The 15572-nt window shown below is 50.3% G+C and overlaps 1 protein-coding gene across 5 annotated transcripts; it reads left to right on the top strand.

Moving 5' to 3' along the window:
* The first annotated feature begins 240 nt into the window (after nt 1–240).
* scly (selenocysteine lyase) lies at nt 241–15118 on the top strand. Of its 5 annotated transcripts, XR_013125208.1 has the most exons (14): nt 241–351; nt 511–582; nt 680–789; nt 901–1001; nt 1440–1626; nt 1814–1941; nt 2126–2281; nt 2506–2612; nt 2744–2780; nt 2934–3017; nt 3131–3233; nt 5187–5360; nt 6317–6392; nt 14386–14417. XR_013125208.1 is itself a non-coding variant. In XM_076990496.1 (13 exons), exons 2-13 carry the CDS (start codon nt 515–517, stop codon nt 14534–14536), a joined length of 1308 nt encoding a protein of 435 aa, XP_076846611.1. In that variant the 5' UTR covers nt 241–351; nt 511–514; the 3' UTR covers nt 14537–15118. The 5 variants fall into 5 exon arrangements, 4 of the variants coding, with proteins under 4 accessions (XP_076846611.1, XP_076846612.1, XP_076846614.1 ...); XM_076990496.1 differs by lacking the exon at nt 5187–5360 and having other exon boundaries at nt 14386–15118; XM_076990497.1 differs by lacking the exon at nt 5187–5360 and having other exon boundaries at nt 244–351; nt 441–582; nt 14386–15118.
* Nucleotides 15119–15572: the final 454 nt, after the last annotated feature.

Below are 15572 nucleotides of genomic sequence, written 5' to 3'. Positions count from 1 at the left end.
TACATTTCTAAAAATGAAGACTTACCAGACTAGAAAAAGTGGAAAAACCAAAAAAATAGTATGTGGCACTGAAAAGACATTACATTATGACACTATCCATTGAAGTTATCCTTACATGGCATTTTAGATGCTTTATTTAGCGTAAAATAAGTGCTCTCAGGTGTTGTTACTAGAAACCAAAATGTTTCAGCATTGTGAACATGTCTAATATAGCATGCTTTGCGCTCGCCACGAGGTGGCGCTGTTTCTGCCGCACGGTACGGGTTGGTGATCGAGCTTCTTCTTTCTGTCTGTTCCGCGTTCGTAGCGTCTGAAGGTGTAAGTGAATCATTGACAAGATTATCAACCCTAGTAAGTGGATCTAACTCATCCAACGGTCCTGCCTGGTCCCCGGCGAGACCGTCGGGCAGGTTTATGTGACTTTATTCCTGTGTTTTCAGTAGTGGCAAAGCAAACATCGCGCTAGCCACGGAGCTAGCTGCTATCACTGTTCTCCCGTATCTGCTTCAGAACCATGTGTGAGGAGGCGTCTGCCGCACCTGGACTCGGTACCGAGCCCCGGGATGACCCTGCCCTACACAGGTGAGACGCCGACCACATCGGGCATGATTCTGTGGTGCTGACACTGTTTTGATGATTGCATTGGATATAAATGGATGTGTTCCTGCTTCTCGAGCAGGATCTACATGGACTTCAATGCCACTACACCTCTGGAACCCGAGGTCATCAGCGCGATTACAGATGCACTACATTTTGCTTGGGGGAACCCAAGCAGCTCATACCTACCCGGTAGGTCCTTATGTACACCACACTTGGAGCTCTTTTGGATAATAAACAATCGGAGAACTTGTGGTACTCCACCAGGAGCAGAGTTACCCATGGACTGCAGTCTGTCTCCAGGTTTGAAGGCCAAAGATATCATTAACCAGTCCCGGGACAGCCTAGCAAAGATGGTTGGGGGGAAGCCAGTGGATATAATATTCACTTCAGGGGGCACTGAGGTGAGGACGTGTGTGTTTTGTAATCAGCGTTTACTAGTTAGCACACTGGAACTTTATATACAATTGTAGCAGCTCAAGTTTTTTTCCATTCATATTTATTAAGTAGACAATCACCTCTCTCATTTTCAGAGGGATTCTGCAACTAAACAATAGAAAAAGAGTAAATAATACACCAATGATCGAGACAATAACAAAGAAACATTCTTAATTAAGCAAAATACAATGGTTAAAAAATACAAACTCAGAACAATATAGCAATGAATCTTCAATAGATTATAAATCAAGGAAATTACAGGAATAACATTTAACTCAAACTCAAAAGTTAAATAATGCTATTACAAAATAAATGCATACAAAAAGAAAAAAAAAATCATAGTTACCAAAATCCTTAACAAGTGCATACTGGAGTTAACAAAACATGTCTTCCCTGTTCTTCAGGCGAATAATATGGTGTTTCATTCTGCGGTGGAGCACTTCTGGAAAACGAGTGCTGTAGAGAACGGTGTGAGAACGAGAGATCTCCTGCTGAAGGAGGACGGGGTCCTTCCTCACATAATCACCTCCAACGTGGAGCACGACTCGGTCAAAATCACAGTGGAGCACCTGTTAAAAACAGGAAGAGCAGGTGAGGAGAACGATCATTAACTCTTAAATAATGTCCCTGTTCTTTGTGAATTGCACATATTGTTTAAACACTCTCATTATTGGTTTTCTTGAAGACAGTAACCAGAATTTTGGTACATCATCAATTTAAGGCATGTTTACATTTGCTCTGATGCAGTTTTGGTTTGGCTTTTTAATTTTTTTTGCAGATGTCACCTTTCTGCCCGTTTCCAGGGTGACTGGGCGGGTTGAAGCAGAGGACGTAGTTGCGGCGCTACGTCCCACCACCTGCCTCGTGTCGGTCATGCTGGCCAACAACGAGACTGGCGTCATTATGGTGCGTGACCTGCTGACGGCCACGCCACGCTGACAGAAGCCTCTTGTACCTTTGTGCCAAGTGCAGAGTGTTTTGACTGTGGCTGATGGGTCTGTGGACTCTCTTTACAATGATACGCTTTGTTAAATGTGCCATATAAATACATGTTAACTGAGATGATTTTAATGATTTAATTCCCATGCAGCCTGTCAAGGAGATTAGCGAGAAGGTACGAGCTGTCGACAGGCCACCATCTTCTCCCAAAATTTTCCTGCACACAGACGCAGCTCAGGCCTTTGGGAAGATCTGCGTGGATGCACGAGACCTCGGTGTAGACTACATCACCATAGTCGGGCACAAGGTTAGGGCCGAGATGTGCTCAGGGATACTGGGGATGCCTTCAGAGTCCCAGCTTAGTACTTAATCTTTCATGTTAAGGCTTATTGATACAACCATTGTGAATTTTTCCTTATCTACATTATAACTACAGCGTAGGACTGCCTCCACTGACAAGTCCTTGGAGTGTAATAGGGGCTCAAGGTGTCTGAACAGTGGGTGTTAACACTTGTATGTCATGCGTTGCAGTTCTATGCCCCTCGAGTTGGCGCCTTGTTTGTGAACGGTCCTGGCACGACAACCCCCCTGTACCCTCTGCTGTGTGGTGGAGGACAGGAACGAGGCTTCAGACCTGGGTGCGGCATGACTTTACTGCCTGCTGTTGCATTATTGTCATCGCTCTGACATTGTTTAATTAAAGCAGTACGTGAGGATATGCAGAACTCTGACACTGACATTATGCCTTCATCTTTTTTGTTCCCATCAGGACTGAGAACACACCCATGATTGCTGGCCTGGGGAAGGTAGGAGGTGTTTGATCTGCAGTGCGCTTCATTCTTAATGGCAGGGCCAGGCCAGCACCTGCTCCCCACCCCTGTTACTGACCAGTGTGAGGCTGCTTGATCTGCCTGATTATGTGTAGGTCTCAACGTTTTGAATCACTCTCTTTGTTTCAGGCTGCGGAGTTGGTGAGCGCTAACCTAGCAGAGTATGAGGCTCATCTCCTGGACATCAGACTCTACCTGGAGCAGAGACTTCTGGTCGGTCCTGGTAGTCTGAACAAGACCGCTTGCGTCTGTATCTTCTTTACTTATGTTGCCATACCGTGATATGTTAGTGATGATCTTGTTGTGTGACTGTTGTCTGCTGCTAGGCTGTGTTTGGAGAGGAGAAGATTCGTTTCAATAGCCATTTCCCTGGCTCTGACACACTACCTAACACATGCAACGTGTCTATTTTGGGTCAAGGGTTACACGGTAAGAGTCTTTGATCACAGCGTTCTTTTTGCTTACTGTCTTCTGCTAAATACAGCAGATTAAACCCCTTCTGTACCAACCACAGGAACGTAACCACACTCGGCTCTTTCGATGCGGCGTCTAGCCTGTGCATGATTGAGACGTTTTCCTAATATACAGTAGCTGTTCAAATGCAAAGTCAAATATATTTATATAGGGCTTTTTACAACATATGTTGTCACAAAGCAGCTTTACAATTGTATGGGTCCAGATCCCTAATGAGCAAGGCGACAGTGGCAAGGAAAAACCCCCTATGATGGTGGGGATTAAGAAGAAACCTTGGGAGGACCAAGACTCATAAAGGAACCCATCCTCCTTTGGGCGGCCCGTTAGCACAAGTCCGTATTTGTGGTCAAAAAGTAGTTCTGTAGTTATAGTTGTGGTTCTAGTTCCCCGGCCAAGTATTCACAGTCCTTCAGTGCAGATGGTGAGCCTCAGGTAGGAGCTAGCATCAGCACGTCTTCTTGTGGCAATGGCACATCCAACCCCAGCATCAGTACATCCACCAGCAAGCCAGACCATCTCCTAGGTTCTTGTAGGTGCTTGCATGTAATTATCTTAGGTAGAAGCATGCAAAAAGATAGACAGTACAGGTTGAGTGTGTGGACATCAATTTAAACAACCATTGATTTAAACATACATAGCTCACGTTCCAGTGATTAGTATGTGGCTCCGGCAGGCTAATCTATAGCAGCTTAACTAAAGGGAGGGGTTCAGAGGTCAATCAATCAATCAATCAAAGTTTATTTGTATAGCGCTTTTCACAACACATGTTGTCACAAAGCGCCTTACAGGATTTAAAAGGTTAACAATACTACGGGTCCAGAACCCTAATGAGCAAGCCAAGGGCGACAGTGGCGAGGAAAAACTCCCTAAGATAGTGGGGAATAGGAAGAAACCTCGGGAGAACCAAGACTCAAAAGGGAACCCATCCTCCATTGGGCGGCCCGTTAACACACAGATTACACAAAATACAGACAAATACACAAGTCACACACAAATCACACAATCAGACTAAGTAAAGGTAAAAATGAAAGTTCTGGGTTATGATATTGTCACTGTAAATGTCTGTTGATGAACGCCAGGCTTTCATTCCGTGTCGGAGCAGCGATGCTGGTATTGTAGGCTCCGACTGCAATGTTACTCTCCAGGTGAACCTCGGAGAAAAGATACGAGATGTAGTAAATATGTAACAGATTAATCAAAGGCCAAACTAAACAGATGAGTCTTTAATCGAGTTTTAAACATTGAGACTGTGTCTGAGTCCCGAATAGAGGCAGGAAGATTATTCCACAATTGTGGAGCTTTAAAAGAAAAGGCTCTTCCACCTGCTGTGATCTTTTTGATCCTAGGAACAGTTAATAACCCTGCGTCCTGCGAGCGAAGTGAACGCGCTGGGTTATATTGTTCAATAAGTTCACTAAGATAGTCTGGAGCTAAGCCATGCAGCGTTTTATATGTTAATAAAAGTATTTTATAGTCAATACGGAATCTAATTGGCAGCCAGTGTAATGACGATAGTACGGGACTAATGTGATCAAACTTTTTAGTTTTTGTTAAAACTCGTGCTGCTGCGTTCTGAACCAGCTGGAGTTTGTTTATCGATTTACCAGAACATCCAGCTAGGAGACTGTTGCAATAATCTAAACGAGAGGATATGAATGCATGGATTAGTTTTTCTGCATCACTAATATTTAATATGTTTCTAATTTTGGCAATGTTGCGCAAGTGAAAGAACGCTACCCTAGTTATATTATTAATATGTGTATCGAACGAGAGATCTGGGTCTATTGTGACGCCCAAGTTCTTTACCTCTGCGCTGGGGGTTATAGTAAAAGAATGTAGATTCAATGCTGCATTATGTATCTTGTCTCTCGCAGCCCTAGACCCAACTATTATCAATTCTGTTTTAAGGTGAGGTGACCACAGTCATGTGGTCCAGTCAAGTCATAGTCACAAATAGAGTGATGCCATGACACAGCTGGATGACAGCATCAACATCTCAGATTACCAGAAATCTCAACGTCTGGGGCCCCTGAGCCCCACACCTTCACAAGGGGAATATTAACTGAAGGCTTGATTAAATAGGTGAGTCTTAAGTCTAGATTTAAAGATTGGAACTGTCTCAGAATCTCTTGGAGCTGGAAAGCTAGAAAGGGGCTGGAAAGCTGGAAAGGGGCTTTAAAGGAGAAAGCTCTGTCTCTGGCTGTAGTCTTACTAATTTTTGGAACTAGGAGAAATCCAGCATTTTGGAAGTGCAAAGGGTGAGATGGGTTGTTGTAAGCAATGAGTTCACTCAGATATTGTGGAGCAATACCAGTTAACGCCTTATAGGTCAACAAGAATTTTAAATTAAATTCAATATATAATCGGAAGCTAGCGTAATACTGTGAGAGTGGGACTAATATGATCAAATTTTCTAGCCTTAGTTAGGACTCTAGCTGCAGCATTTTGTACAAGTTGTAGTTTCTTTATGGACTGTTTAGAGCATACAATTAGAAGACCATTACAGTAGTCCAATCTCGACGAGACAAAAGCATGGACCAGCTTCTCTGCATTAGCTAACGAAAGTAACAAAAGCAGCCGTAGTGATAATGCATATTTATGTGTCAAATGAAAGATCCAAATCAATAGTCACACCTAAGCTTTTTGTAGTAGATTTAGGTGTTACTGAAAAACCATCTAGGGTGAGGGGAATATCAGCCCAATTGCTTCTAGTAGCTTTGGGCCCAAGAATCAGCACCTCAGTCTTATCGGAATTTAGTTAAAGAAAATTAGATGCCATCCAGTTTTTAATGTCCTGGATGCAGTTCTCAGTCTTGTGAGTAGTAGTAATATCATCCAGATTGGAAGATACTCAGTTGTATAGATCATCTGCGTAGCAATGGAAGCTAATACCATGCCTAGGAATGACCAGCTTGCATAGTGAAGCTTTTTCCACATCTGTCCTGTGCACAGAACAAAACTGGGTCAGGGCTTCACCACAGCCATTTGTAAAACACAATAGCTCTGCTGAATAATTAACACAAGGCTCAATGCTGCAGGCCACCGCGTGCTGTCCACCTGCAAGAGACTGTTGGCCAGCGTGGGAGCTGCCTGCCACTCCAACCGGGGGGATCAGTAAGTGTCCTGCACACACTAATCATGCCCCTGTGCCATGACTCTCCCACCAGTCTGACCAGGGGGGATCAGTAAGTGTCCTGCACACACTACTAATCACGCCCCTGTGCCATGACTCTCCCACCAGTCTGACCAGGGGGGATCAGTTAGTGTCCTGCACACACTAATCACGCCCCTGTGCCATGACTCTCCCACCAGTCTGACCAGGGGGATCAGTTAGTGTCCTGCACACACTAATCATGCCCCTGTGCCATGACTCTCCCACCAGTCTGACCAGGGGGGATCAGTAAGTGTCCTGCACACACTACTAATCACGCCCCTGTGCCATGACTCTCCCACCAGTCTGACCAGGGGGGATCAGTTAGTGTCCTGCACACACTAATCACGCCCCTGTGCCATGACTCTCCCACCAGTCTGACCAGGGGGATCAGTTAGTGTCCTGCACACACTAATCATGCCCCTGTGCCATGACTCTCCCACCAGTCTGACCAGGGGGATCAATTAGTGTCCTGCACACACTAATCACGCCCCTGTGCCATGACTCTCCCACCAGTCTGACCAGGGGGGATCAGTAAGTGTCCTGCACACACTAATCACGCCCCTGTGCTGTGGTTCTCCCACCAGTCTGACCAGGGGGATCAGTAAGTGTCCTGCACACACTAATCACGCCCCTGTGCCATGACTCTCCCACCAGTCTGATCAGGGGGGGATCAGTTAGTGTCCTGCACACACTAATCACGCCCCTGTGCCATGACTCTCCCACCAATCTGACCAGGTGGGATCAGTTAGTGTCCTGCACACACTAATCACGCCACTGTGCCATGACTGTCCCACCAGTCTGACCAGGGGGGATCATTAAGTGTCCTGCACACACTAATCACGCTCCTGTGCCATGACTCTCCCACCAATCTGACCAGGGGGGATCAGTAAGTGTCCTGCACACACTAATCACGCCCCTGTGCCATGACTCTCCCACCAGTCTGACCAGGGGGGATCAGTTAGTGTCCTGCACACACTAATCACGCCCCTGTGCCATGACTCTCCCACCAGTCTGACCAGGGGGGATCAGTAAGTGTCCTGCACACACTAATCACGCCCCTGTGCCATGACTCTCCCACCAGTCTGACCAGGGGGGATCAGTAAGTGTCCTGCACACACTACTAATCACGCCCCTGTGCCATGACTCTCCCACCAGTCTGACCAGGGGGGATCAGTTAGTGTCCTGCACACACTAATCACGCCCCTGTGCCATGACTCTCCCACCAGTCTGACCAGGGGGGATCAGTTAGTGTCCTGCACACACTAATCATGCCCCTGTGCCATGACTCTCCCACCAGTCTGACCAGGGGGATCAATTAGTGTCCTGCACACACTAATCACGCCCCTGTGCCATGACTCTCCCACCAGTCTGACCAGGGGGGATCAGTAAGTGTCCTGCACACACTAATCACGCCCCTGTGCTGTGGTTCTCCCACCAGTCTGACCAGGGGGATCAGTTAGTGTCCTGCACACACTAATCACGCCCCTGTGCCATGACTCTCCCACCAATCTGACCAGGTGGGATCAGTTAGTGTCCTGCACACACTAATCACGCCACTGTGCCATGACTGTCCCACCAGTCTGACCAGGGGGGATCATTAAGTGTCCTGCACACACTAATCACGCTCCTGTGCCATGACTCTCCCACCAATCTGACCAGGGGGGATCAGTAAGTGTCCTGCACACACTAATCACGCCCCTGTGCCATGACTCTCCCACCAGTCTGACCAGGGGGGATCAGTTAGTGTCCTGCACACACTAATCACGCCCCTGTGCCATGACTCTCCCACCAGTCTGACCAGGGGGGATCAGTAAGTGTCCTGCACACACTAATCACGCCCCTGTGCCATGACTCTCCCACCAGTCTGACCAGGGGGGATCAGTAAGTGTCCTGCACACACTACTAATCACGCCCCTGTGCCATGACTCTCCCACCAGTCTGACCAGGGGGGATCAGTTAGTGTCCTGCACACACTAATCACGCCCCTGTGCCATGACTCTCCCACCAGTCTGACCAGGGGGATCAGTTAGTGTCCTGCACACACTAATCACGCCCCTGTGCCATGACTCTCCCACCAATCTGACCAGGTGGGATCAGTTAGTGTCCTGCACACACTAATCACGCCACTGTGCCATGACTGTCCCACCAGTCTGACCAGGGGGGATCATTAAGTGTCCTGCACACACTAATCACGCTCCTGTGCCATGACTCTCCCACCAATCTGACCAGGGGGGATCAGTAAGTGTCCTGCACACACTAATCACGCCCCTGTGCCATGACTCTCCCACCAGTCTGACCAGGGGGGATCAGTTAGTGTCCTGCACACACTAATCACGCCCCTGTGCCATGACTCTCCCACCAGTCTGACCAGGTGGGATCAGTTAGTGTCCTGCACACACTAATCACGCCCCTGTGCCATGACTCTCCCACCAGTCTGACCAGGGGGATCAGTTAGTGTCCTGCACACACTAATCATGCCCCTGTGCCATGACTCTCCCACCAGTCTGACCAGGGGGATCAATTAGTGTCCTGCACACACTAATCACGCCCCTGTGCCATGACTCTCCCACCAGTCTGACCAGGGGGGATCAGTAAGTGTCCTGCACACACTAATCACGCCCCTGTGCCATGACTCTCCCACCAGTCTGACCAGGGGGGATCAGTAAGTGTCCTGCACACACTAATCACGCCCCTGTGTCATGACTCTCCTACCAGTCTGACCAGGGGGGATCAGTTATGGCGCATTTCCACACGGGCCTGCTTGGCGCGGTACGGTTCGATTCGCGACGGTTTGTGAGTGTTTCCATTAGTACCAGGTACAAGTTTGCCGATACCTTCAGGTACTTTTTTCGTACCTACTCGCTCGAGGTTCTAACCGTTCCAAAGCGGTAAAGTTCTGTGACGAGGAGGAACAGCATGACACTGATTGGCCAGGGAGTGTCGTCACAGGATGCGTCACAGGAGAGCTATCAACTCCTCCGCCATTTTTAAAACCCAAGGAGAGAAGCATGGAGGACCAAAAGTCTGTTCTGTGTGTTGTGGTCGCATACAAATGATGTCACGACACTACAACCCGCGCGCCAACAGTGACTCCACCCACATTGTGGTGGTCCACCATTGTAATGGAAATACAACGCGACCGTACCGCTCCGTTGCGAATCGATCTGTATCGAACCGTACCGTCCCAAGCAGGCCCGTGTGGAAATGTCCTTTAGTGTCCGGCACACACTAATCACGCCCCTGTGCTGTGGTTCTCCCACCAGCCTGACCAGGTGGGATCAGTTAGTGTCCTGCACACACTAATCACGCCCCTGTGCCATGACTCTCCCACCAGTCTGACCAGGTGGGATCAGTTAGTGTCCTGCACACACTAATCACGCCCCTGTGCCATGACTCTCCCACCAGTCTGATCAGGGGGGATCAGTAAGTGTCCTGCACACACTAATCACGCCCCTGTGCCATGACTCTCCCACCAGTCTGATCAGGGGGGATCAGTAAGTGTCCTGCACACACTAATCACGCCCCTGTGCCATGACTCTCCCACCAGTTTGACCAGGGGGGATCAGTAAGTGTCCTGCACACACTAATCACGCCCCTGTGCTGTGGTTCTCCCACCAGTCTGACCAGGTGGGATCAGTTAGTGTCCTGCACACACTAATCACGCCCCTGTGCCATGACTCTCCCACCAGTCTGATCAGGGGGGATCAGTTAGTGTCCTGCACACACTAATCACGCCCCTGTGCCATGACTCTCCCACCAATCTGACCAGGTGGGATCAGTTAGTGTCCTGCACACACTAATCACGCCACTGTGCCATGACTGTCCCACCAGTCTGACCAGGGGGGATCATTAAGTGTCCTGCACACACTAATCACGCTCCTGTGCCATGACTCTCCCACCAATCTGACCAGGGGGGATCAGTAAGTGTCCTGCACACACTAATCACGCCCCTGTGCCATAACTCTCCCACCAGTCTGACCAGGGGGGATCAGTTAGTGTCCTGCACACACTAATCACGCCCCTGTGCCATGACTCTCCCACCAGTCTGACCAGGGGGGATCAGTAAGTGTCCTGCACACACTAATCACGCCCCTGTGCCATGACTCTCCCACCAGTCTGACCAGGGGGGATCAGTAAGTGTCCTGCACACACTACTAATCACGCCCCTGTGCCATGACTCTCCCACCAGTCTGACCAGGGGGGATCAGTTAGTGTCCTGCACACACTAATCACGCCCCTGTGCCATGACTCTCCCACCAGTCTGACCAGGGGGGATCAGTTAGTGTCCTGCACACACTAATCATGCCCCTGTGCCATGACTCTCCCACCAGTCTGACCAGGGGGATCAATTAGTGTCCTGCACACACTAATCACGCCCCTGTGCCATGACTCTCCCACCAGTCTGACCAGGGGGGATCAGTAAGTGTCCTGCACACACTAATCACGCCCCTGTGCTGTGGTTCTCCCACCAGTCTGACCAGGGGGATCAGTTAGTGTCCTGCACACACTAATCACGCCCCTGTGCCATGACTCTCCCACCAATCTGACCAGGTGGGATCAGTTAGTGTCCTGCACACACTAATCACGCCACTGTGCCATGACTGTCCCACCAGTCTGACCAGGGGGGATCATTAAGTGTCCTGCACACACTAATCACGCTCCTGTGCCATGACTCTCCCACCAATCTGACCAGGGGGGATCAGTAAGTGTCCTGCACACACTAATCACGCCCCTGTGCCATGACTCTCCCACCAGTCTGACCAGGGGGGATCAGTTAGTGTCCTGCACACACTAATCACGCCCCTGTGCCATGACTCTCCCACCAGTCTGACCAGGGGGGATCAGTAAGTGTCCTGCACACACTAATCACGCCCCTGTGCCATGACTCTCCCACCAGTCTGACCAGGGGGGATCAGTAAGTGTCCTGCACACACTACTAATCACGCCCCTGTGCCATGACTCTCCCACCAGTCTGACCAGGGGGGATCAGTTAGTGTCCTGCACACACTAATCACGCCCCTGTGCCATGACTCTCCCACCAGTCTGACCAGGGGGGATCAATTAGTGTCCTGCACACACTAATCACGCCCCTGTGCCATGACTCTCCCACCAGTCTGACCAGGTGGGATCAGTTAGTGTCCTGCACACACTAATCACGCCCCTGTGCCATGACTCTCCCACCAGTCTGATCAGGGGGGATCAGTTAGTGTCCTGCACACACTAATCACGCCCCTGTGCCATGACTCTCCCACCAATCTGACCAGGTGGGATCAGTTAGTGTCCTGCACACACTAATCACGCCACTGTGCCATGACTGTCCCACCAGTCTGACCAGGGGGGATCATTAAGTGTCCTGCACACACTAATCACGCTCCTGTGCCATGACTCTCCCACCAATCTGACCAGGGGGGATCAGTAAGTGTCCTGCACACACTAATCACGCCCCTGTGCCATGACTCTCCCACCAGTCTGACCAGGGGGGATCAGTAAGTGTCCTGCACACACTAATCACGCCCCTGTGCCATGACTCTCCCACCAGTTTGACCAGGGGGGATCAGTAAGTGTCCTGCACACACTAATCACGCCCCTGTGCTGTGGTTCTCCCACCAGTCTGACCAGGTGGGATCAGTTAGTGTCCTGCACACACTAATCACGCCCCTGTGCCATGACTCTCCCACCAGTCTGATCAGGGGGGATCAGTTAGTGTCCTGCACACACTAATCACGCCCCTGTGCCATGACTCTCCCACCAATCTGACCAGGTGGGATCAGTTAGTGTCCTGCACACACTAATCACGCCACTGTGCCATGACTGTCCCACCAGTCTGACCAGGGGGGATCATTAAGTGTCCTGCACACACTAATCACGCTCCTGTGCCATGACTCTCCCACCAATCTGACCAGGGGGGATCAGTAAGTGTCCTGCACACACTAATCACGCCCCTGTGCCATGACTCTCCCACCAGTCTGACCAGGGGGGATCAGTTAGTGTCCTGCACACACTAATCACGCCCCTGTGCCATGACTCTCCCACCAGTCTGACCAGGTGGGATCAGTTAGTGTCCTGCACACACTAATCACGCCCCTGTGCCATGACTCTCCCACCAGTTTGACCAGGGGGGATCAGTAAGTGTCCTGCACACACTAATCACGCCCCTGTGCCATGACTCTCCCACCAGTCTGATCAGGGGGGATCAGTAAGTGTCCTGCACACACTAATCACGCCCCTGTGCCATGACTCTCCCACCAGTCTGATCAGGTGGGATCAGTAAGTGTCCTGCACACACTAATCACGCCCCTGTGCCATGACTCTCCCACCAGTCTGACCAGGGGGGATCAGTTAGTGTCCTGCACACACTAATCACGCCCCTGTGCCATGACTCTCCCACCAGTCTGACCAGGGGGGATCAGTTAGTGTCCTGCACACACTAATCACGCCCCTGTGTCATGACTCTCCCACCAGTCTGACCAGGTGGGATCAGTTAGTGTCCTGCACACACTAATCACGCCCCTGTGCCATGACTCTCCCACCAGTTTGACCAGGGGGGATCAGTAAGTGTCCTGCACACACTAATCACGCCCCTATGCCATGACTCTCCCACCAGTCTGACCAGGGGGGATCAGTTAGTGTCCTGCACACACTAATCACGCCCCTGTGCCATGACTCTCCCACCAGTCTGACCAGGGGGGATCAGTTAGTGTCCTGCACACACTAATCACGCCCCTGTGTCATGACTCTCCCACCAGTCTGACCAGGTGGGATCAGTTAGTGTCCTGCACACACTAATCACGCCCCTGTGCCATGACTCTCCCACCAGTCTGATCAGGTGGGATCAGTAAGTGTCCTGCACACACTAATCACGCCACTGTGCCATGACTGTCCCACCAGTCTGACCAGGGGGGATCATTAAGTGTCCTGCACACACTAATCACGCTCCTGTGCCATGACTCTCCCACCAATCTGACCAGGGGGGATCAGTAAGTGTCCTGCACACACTAATCACGCCCCTGTGCCATGACTCTCCCACCAGTCTGACCAGGGGGGATCAGTTAGTGTCCTGCACACACTAATCACGCCCCTGTGCCATGACTCTCCCACCAGTCTGACCAGGGGGGATCAGTTAGTGTCCTGCACACACTAATCACGCCCCTGTGTCATGACTCTCCCACCAGTCTGACCAGGTGGGATCAGTTAGTGTCCTGCACACACTAATCACGCCCCTGTGCCATGACTCTCCCACCAGTTTGACCAGGGGGGATCAGTAAGTGTCCTGCACACACTAATCACGCCCCTATGCCATGACTCTCCCACCAGTCTGACCAGGGGGGATCAGTTAGTGTCCTGCACACACTAATCACGCCCCTGTGCCATGACTCTCCCACCAGTCTGACCAGGGGGGATCAGTTAGTGTCCTGCACACACTAATCACGCCCCTGTGTCATGACTCTCCCACCAGTCTGACCAGGTGGGATCAGTTAGTGTCCTGCACACACTAATCACGCCCCTGTGCCATGACTCTCCCACCAGTCTGATCAGGTGGGATCAGTAAGTGTCCTGCACACACTAATCACGCCACTGTGCCATGACTGTCCCACCAGTCTGACCAGGGGGGATCATTAAGTGTCCTGCACACACTAATCACGCCCCTGTGCCATGACTCTCCCACCAGTCTGACCAGGGGGGATCAGTAAGTGTCCTGCACACACTAATCACGCCACTGTGCCATGACTCTCCCACCAGTCTGACCAGGGGGGATCAGTAAGTGTCCTGCACACACTAATCACGCCACTGTGCTGTGGTTCTCCCGCCTCTCCTAGTACGATTTTCATGCATCTCTGCTGATCATTTTAAACTTTTTTCTCAACTGGAAAGAAAAGCATTAACGCAGGTGTCATTGGTCATCATTATCACACAGTATGGAGCTTCTCCTTAACGTCCATCTGTGTCTTACAGGCCTTCACACGTTCTTCTGAACTGCGGCGTCCCGTACCACGTGGCAGTGAATGCCCTGAGGTTGAGCGTGGGCAGAAGAACATCTCGTGGTGACGTGGACGCTGTGGTGGAGGACCTCCGCGCCGCCGTGGAGCAGCTGGAGCAGATGTAGAGCCTCGCTCCTGTGCTCCTCTCTGATGGACTTTAAACGTCCTGCTCTACCTCCCGCCGCCTCAGGTGTAGGTCAGGGCAGAAAAGAGTACAAGGTGACTGATGATGATTCAGGGGACCCGTTAATGACAAATGTCAAGCTGATTTTTGCAACTAGGTCAGATATTTTGAAGGGGTTTTAAAAGGTGTTTTTTATATTTAATTCAGAATGCTTTGGAATGTTGTATATTATTATGTGTTGCATAAAAGGCAGCCGTTGTATGACCTTAATGCAGTAATAATTTAAGGGACTGTTACTGGGCTGGGTAGCTTGAACGTTACATGAATTATTTATTAATGTGATTAATATGTATTCTTGAAGTCTACACCTGGTGGAATAACTTAAGGGAGTTTGGATGTGACCTTGCTGTTTGAAAGCAGCGGTAACTGCGGGTGGATACACTGGGGTATATGCAGAACATGTAAATCAGTGGTGTTCGTGTTGCACACCTCCTGAGGTCATGAGGTCACGAGGTCATGAGGTCCTGAGGTATGGTCTGGGGCCTTCAGCAATGTTACTGTTAGTTTTTCTGTCTTCATTAAAGATCACAAGCTTCTACCAAATCACCCAAGTGTAATGCCTGGTTTTCTGTGTCGATTACACGGTTCTGACTTTAATCAGACTTCACAGTGTTCAAAAAAAGAAAGTAATGTGTAAAAAAAATGTGATCCGTGAATGCCTCGTTGATCAATACAGACTGTGAGCCCTCACCTTTCATACGCTGCTCCTCACACGTCTGTGCCAGTGCGGGCTCCTGTTACTCTGGGCAGGCCCGTGTGTGCGGCCCTCCCACTGCGTGGGGGCTCGTGTCTGTCAAGGACCAAAGGCGACCGCTGGACCGTGAGCCGTCTGGCTTTTGTGCCACAGCTAGACTTTTTCATTACCTTTACAGCTCAGTGGACCTCACCTGCACCTCACCTCCCTTGACACACACACACACACACACTTGCCTGCTGTCTGGCGGATTGGTGTCAGCTTCCACTGGCCGTGCTTGTGT

Source organism: Brachyhypopomus gauderio, unplaced genomic scaffold (genome assembly GCF_052324685.1).
Source record: "Brachyhypopomus gauderio isolate BG-103 unplaced genomic scaffold, BGAUD_0.2 sc75, whole genome shotgun sequence".
NCBI classification, from domain to species: Eukaryota; Metazoa; Chordata; class Actinopteri; order Gymnotiformes; family Hypopomidae; genus Brachyhypopomus; species Brachyhypopomus gauderio.
Note: the sequence above shows the minus strand (reverse complement) of the source record. Positions and strands in the feature narration are given on the sequence as shown.

What these genes read in the sequence shown, in the direction of transcription:
- scly (XM_076990496.1), top strand. Translation starts at nt 515, where the DNA reads ATGTGTGAGGAGGCGTCTGCCGCACCTGGACTCGGTACCGAGCCCCGG. An exon ending in ACGAGACTGGCGTCATTATG is followed by an intron (nt 1,942 to 2,125) that starts GTGCGTGACCTG and finishes ATTCCCATGCAG; the next exon opens with CCTGTCAAGGAGATTAGCGA. An exon ending in TGATTGCTGGCCTGGGGAAG is followed by an intron (nt 2,781 to 2,933) that starts GTAGGAGGTGTT and finishes TCTTTGTTTCAG; the next exon opens with GCTGCGGAGTTGGTGAGCGC.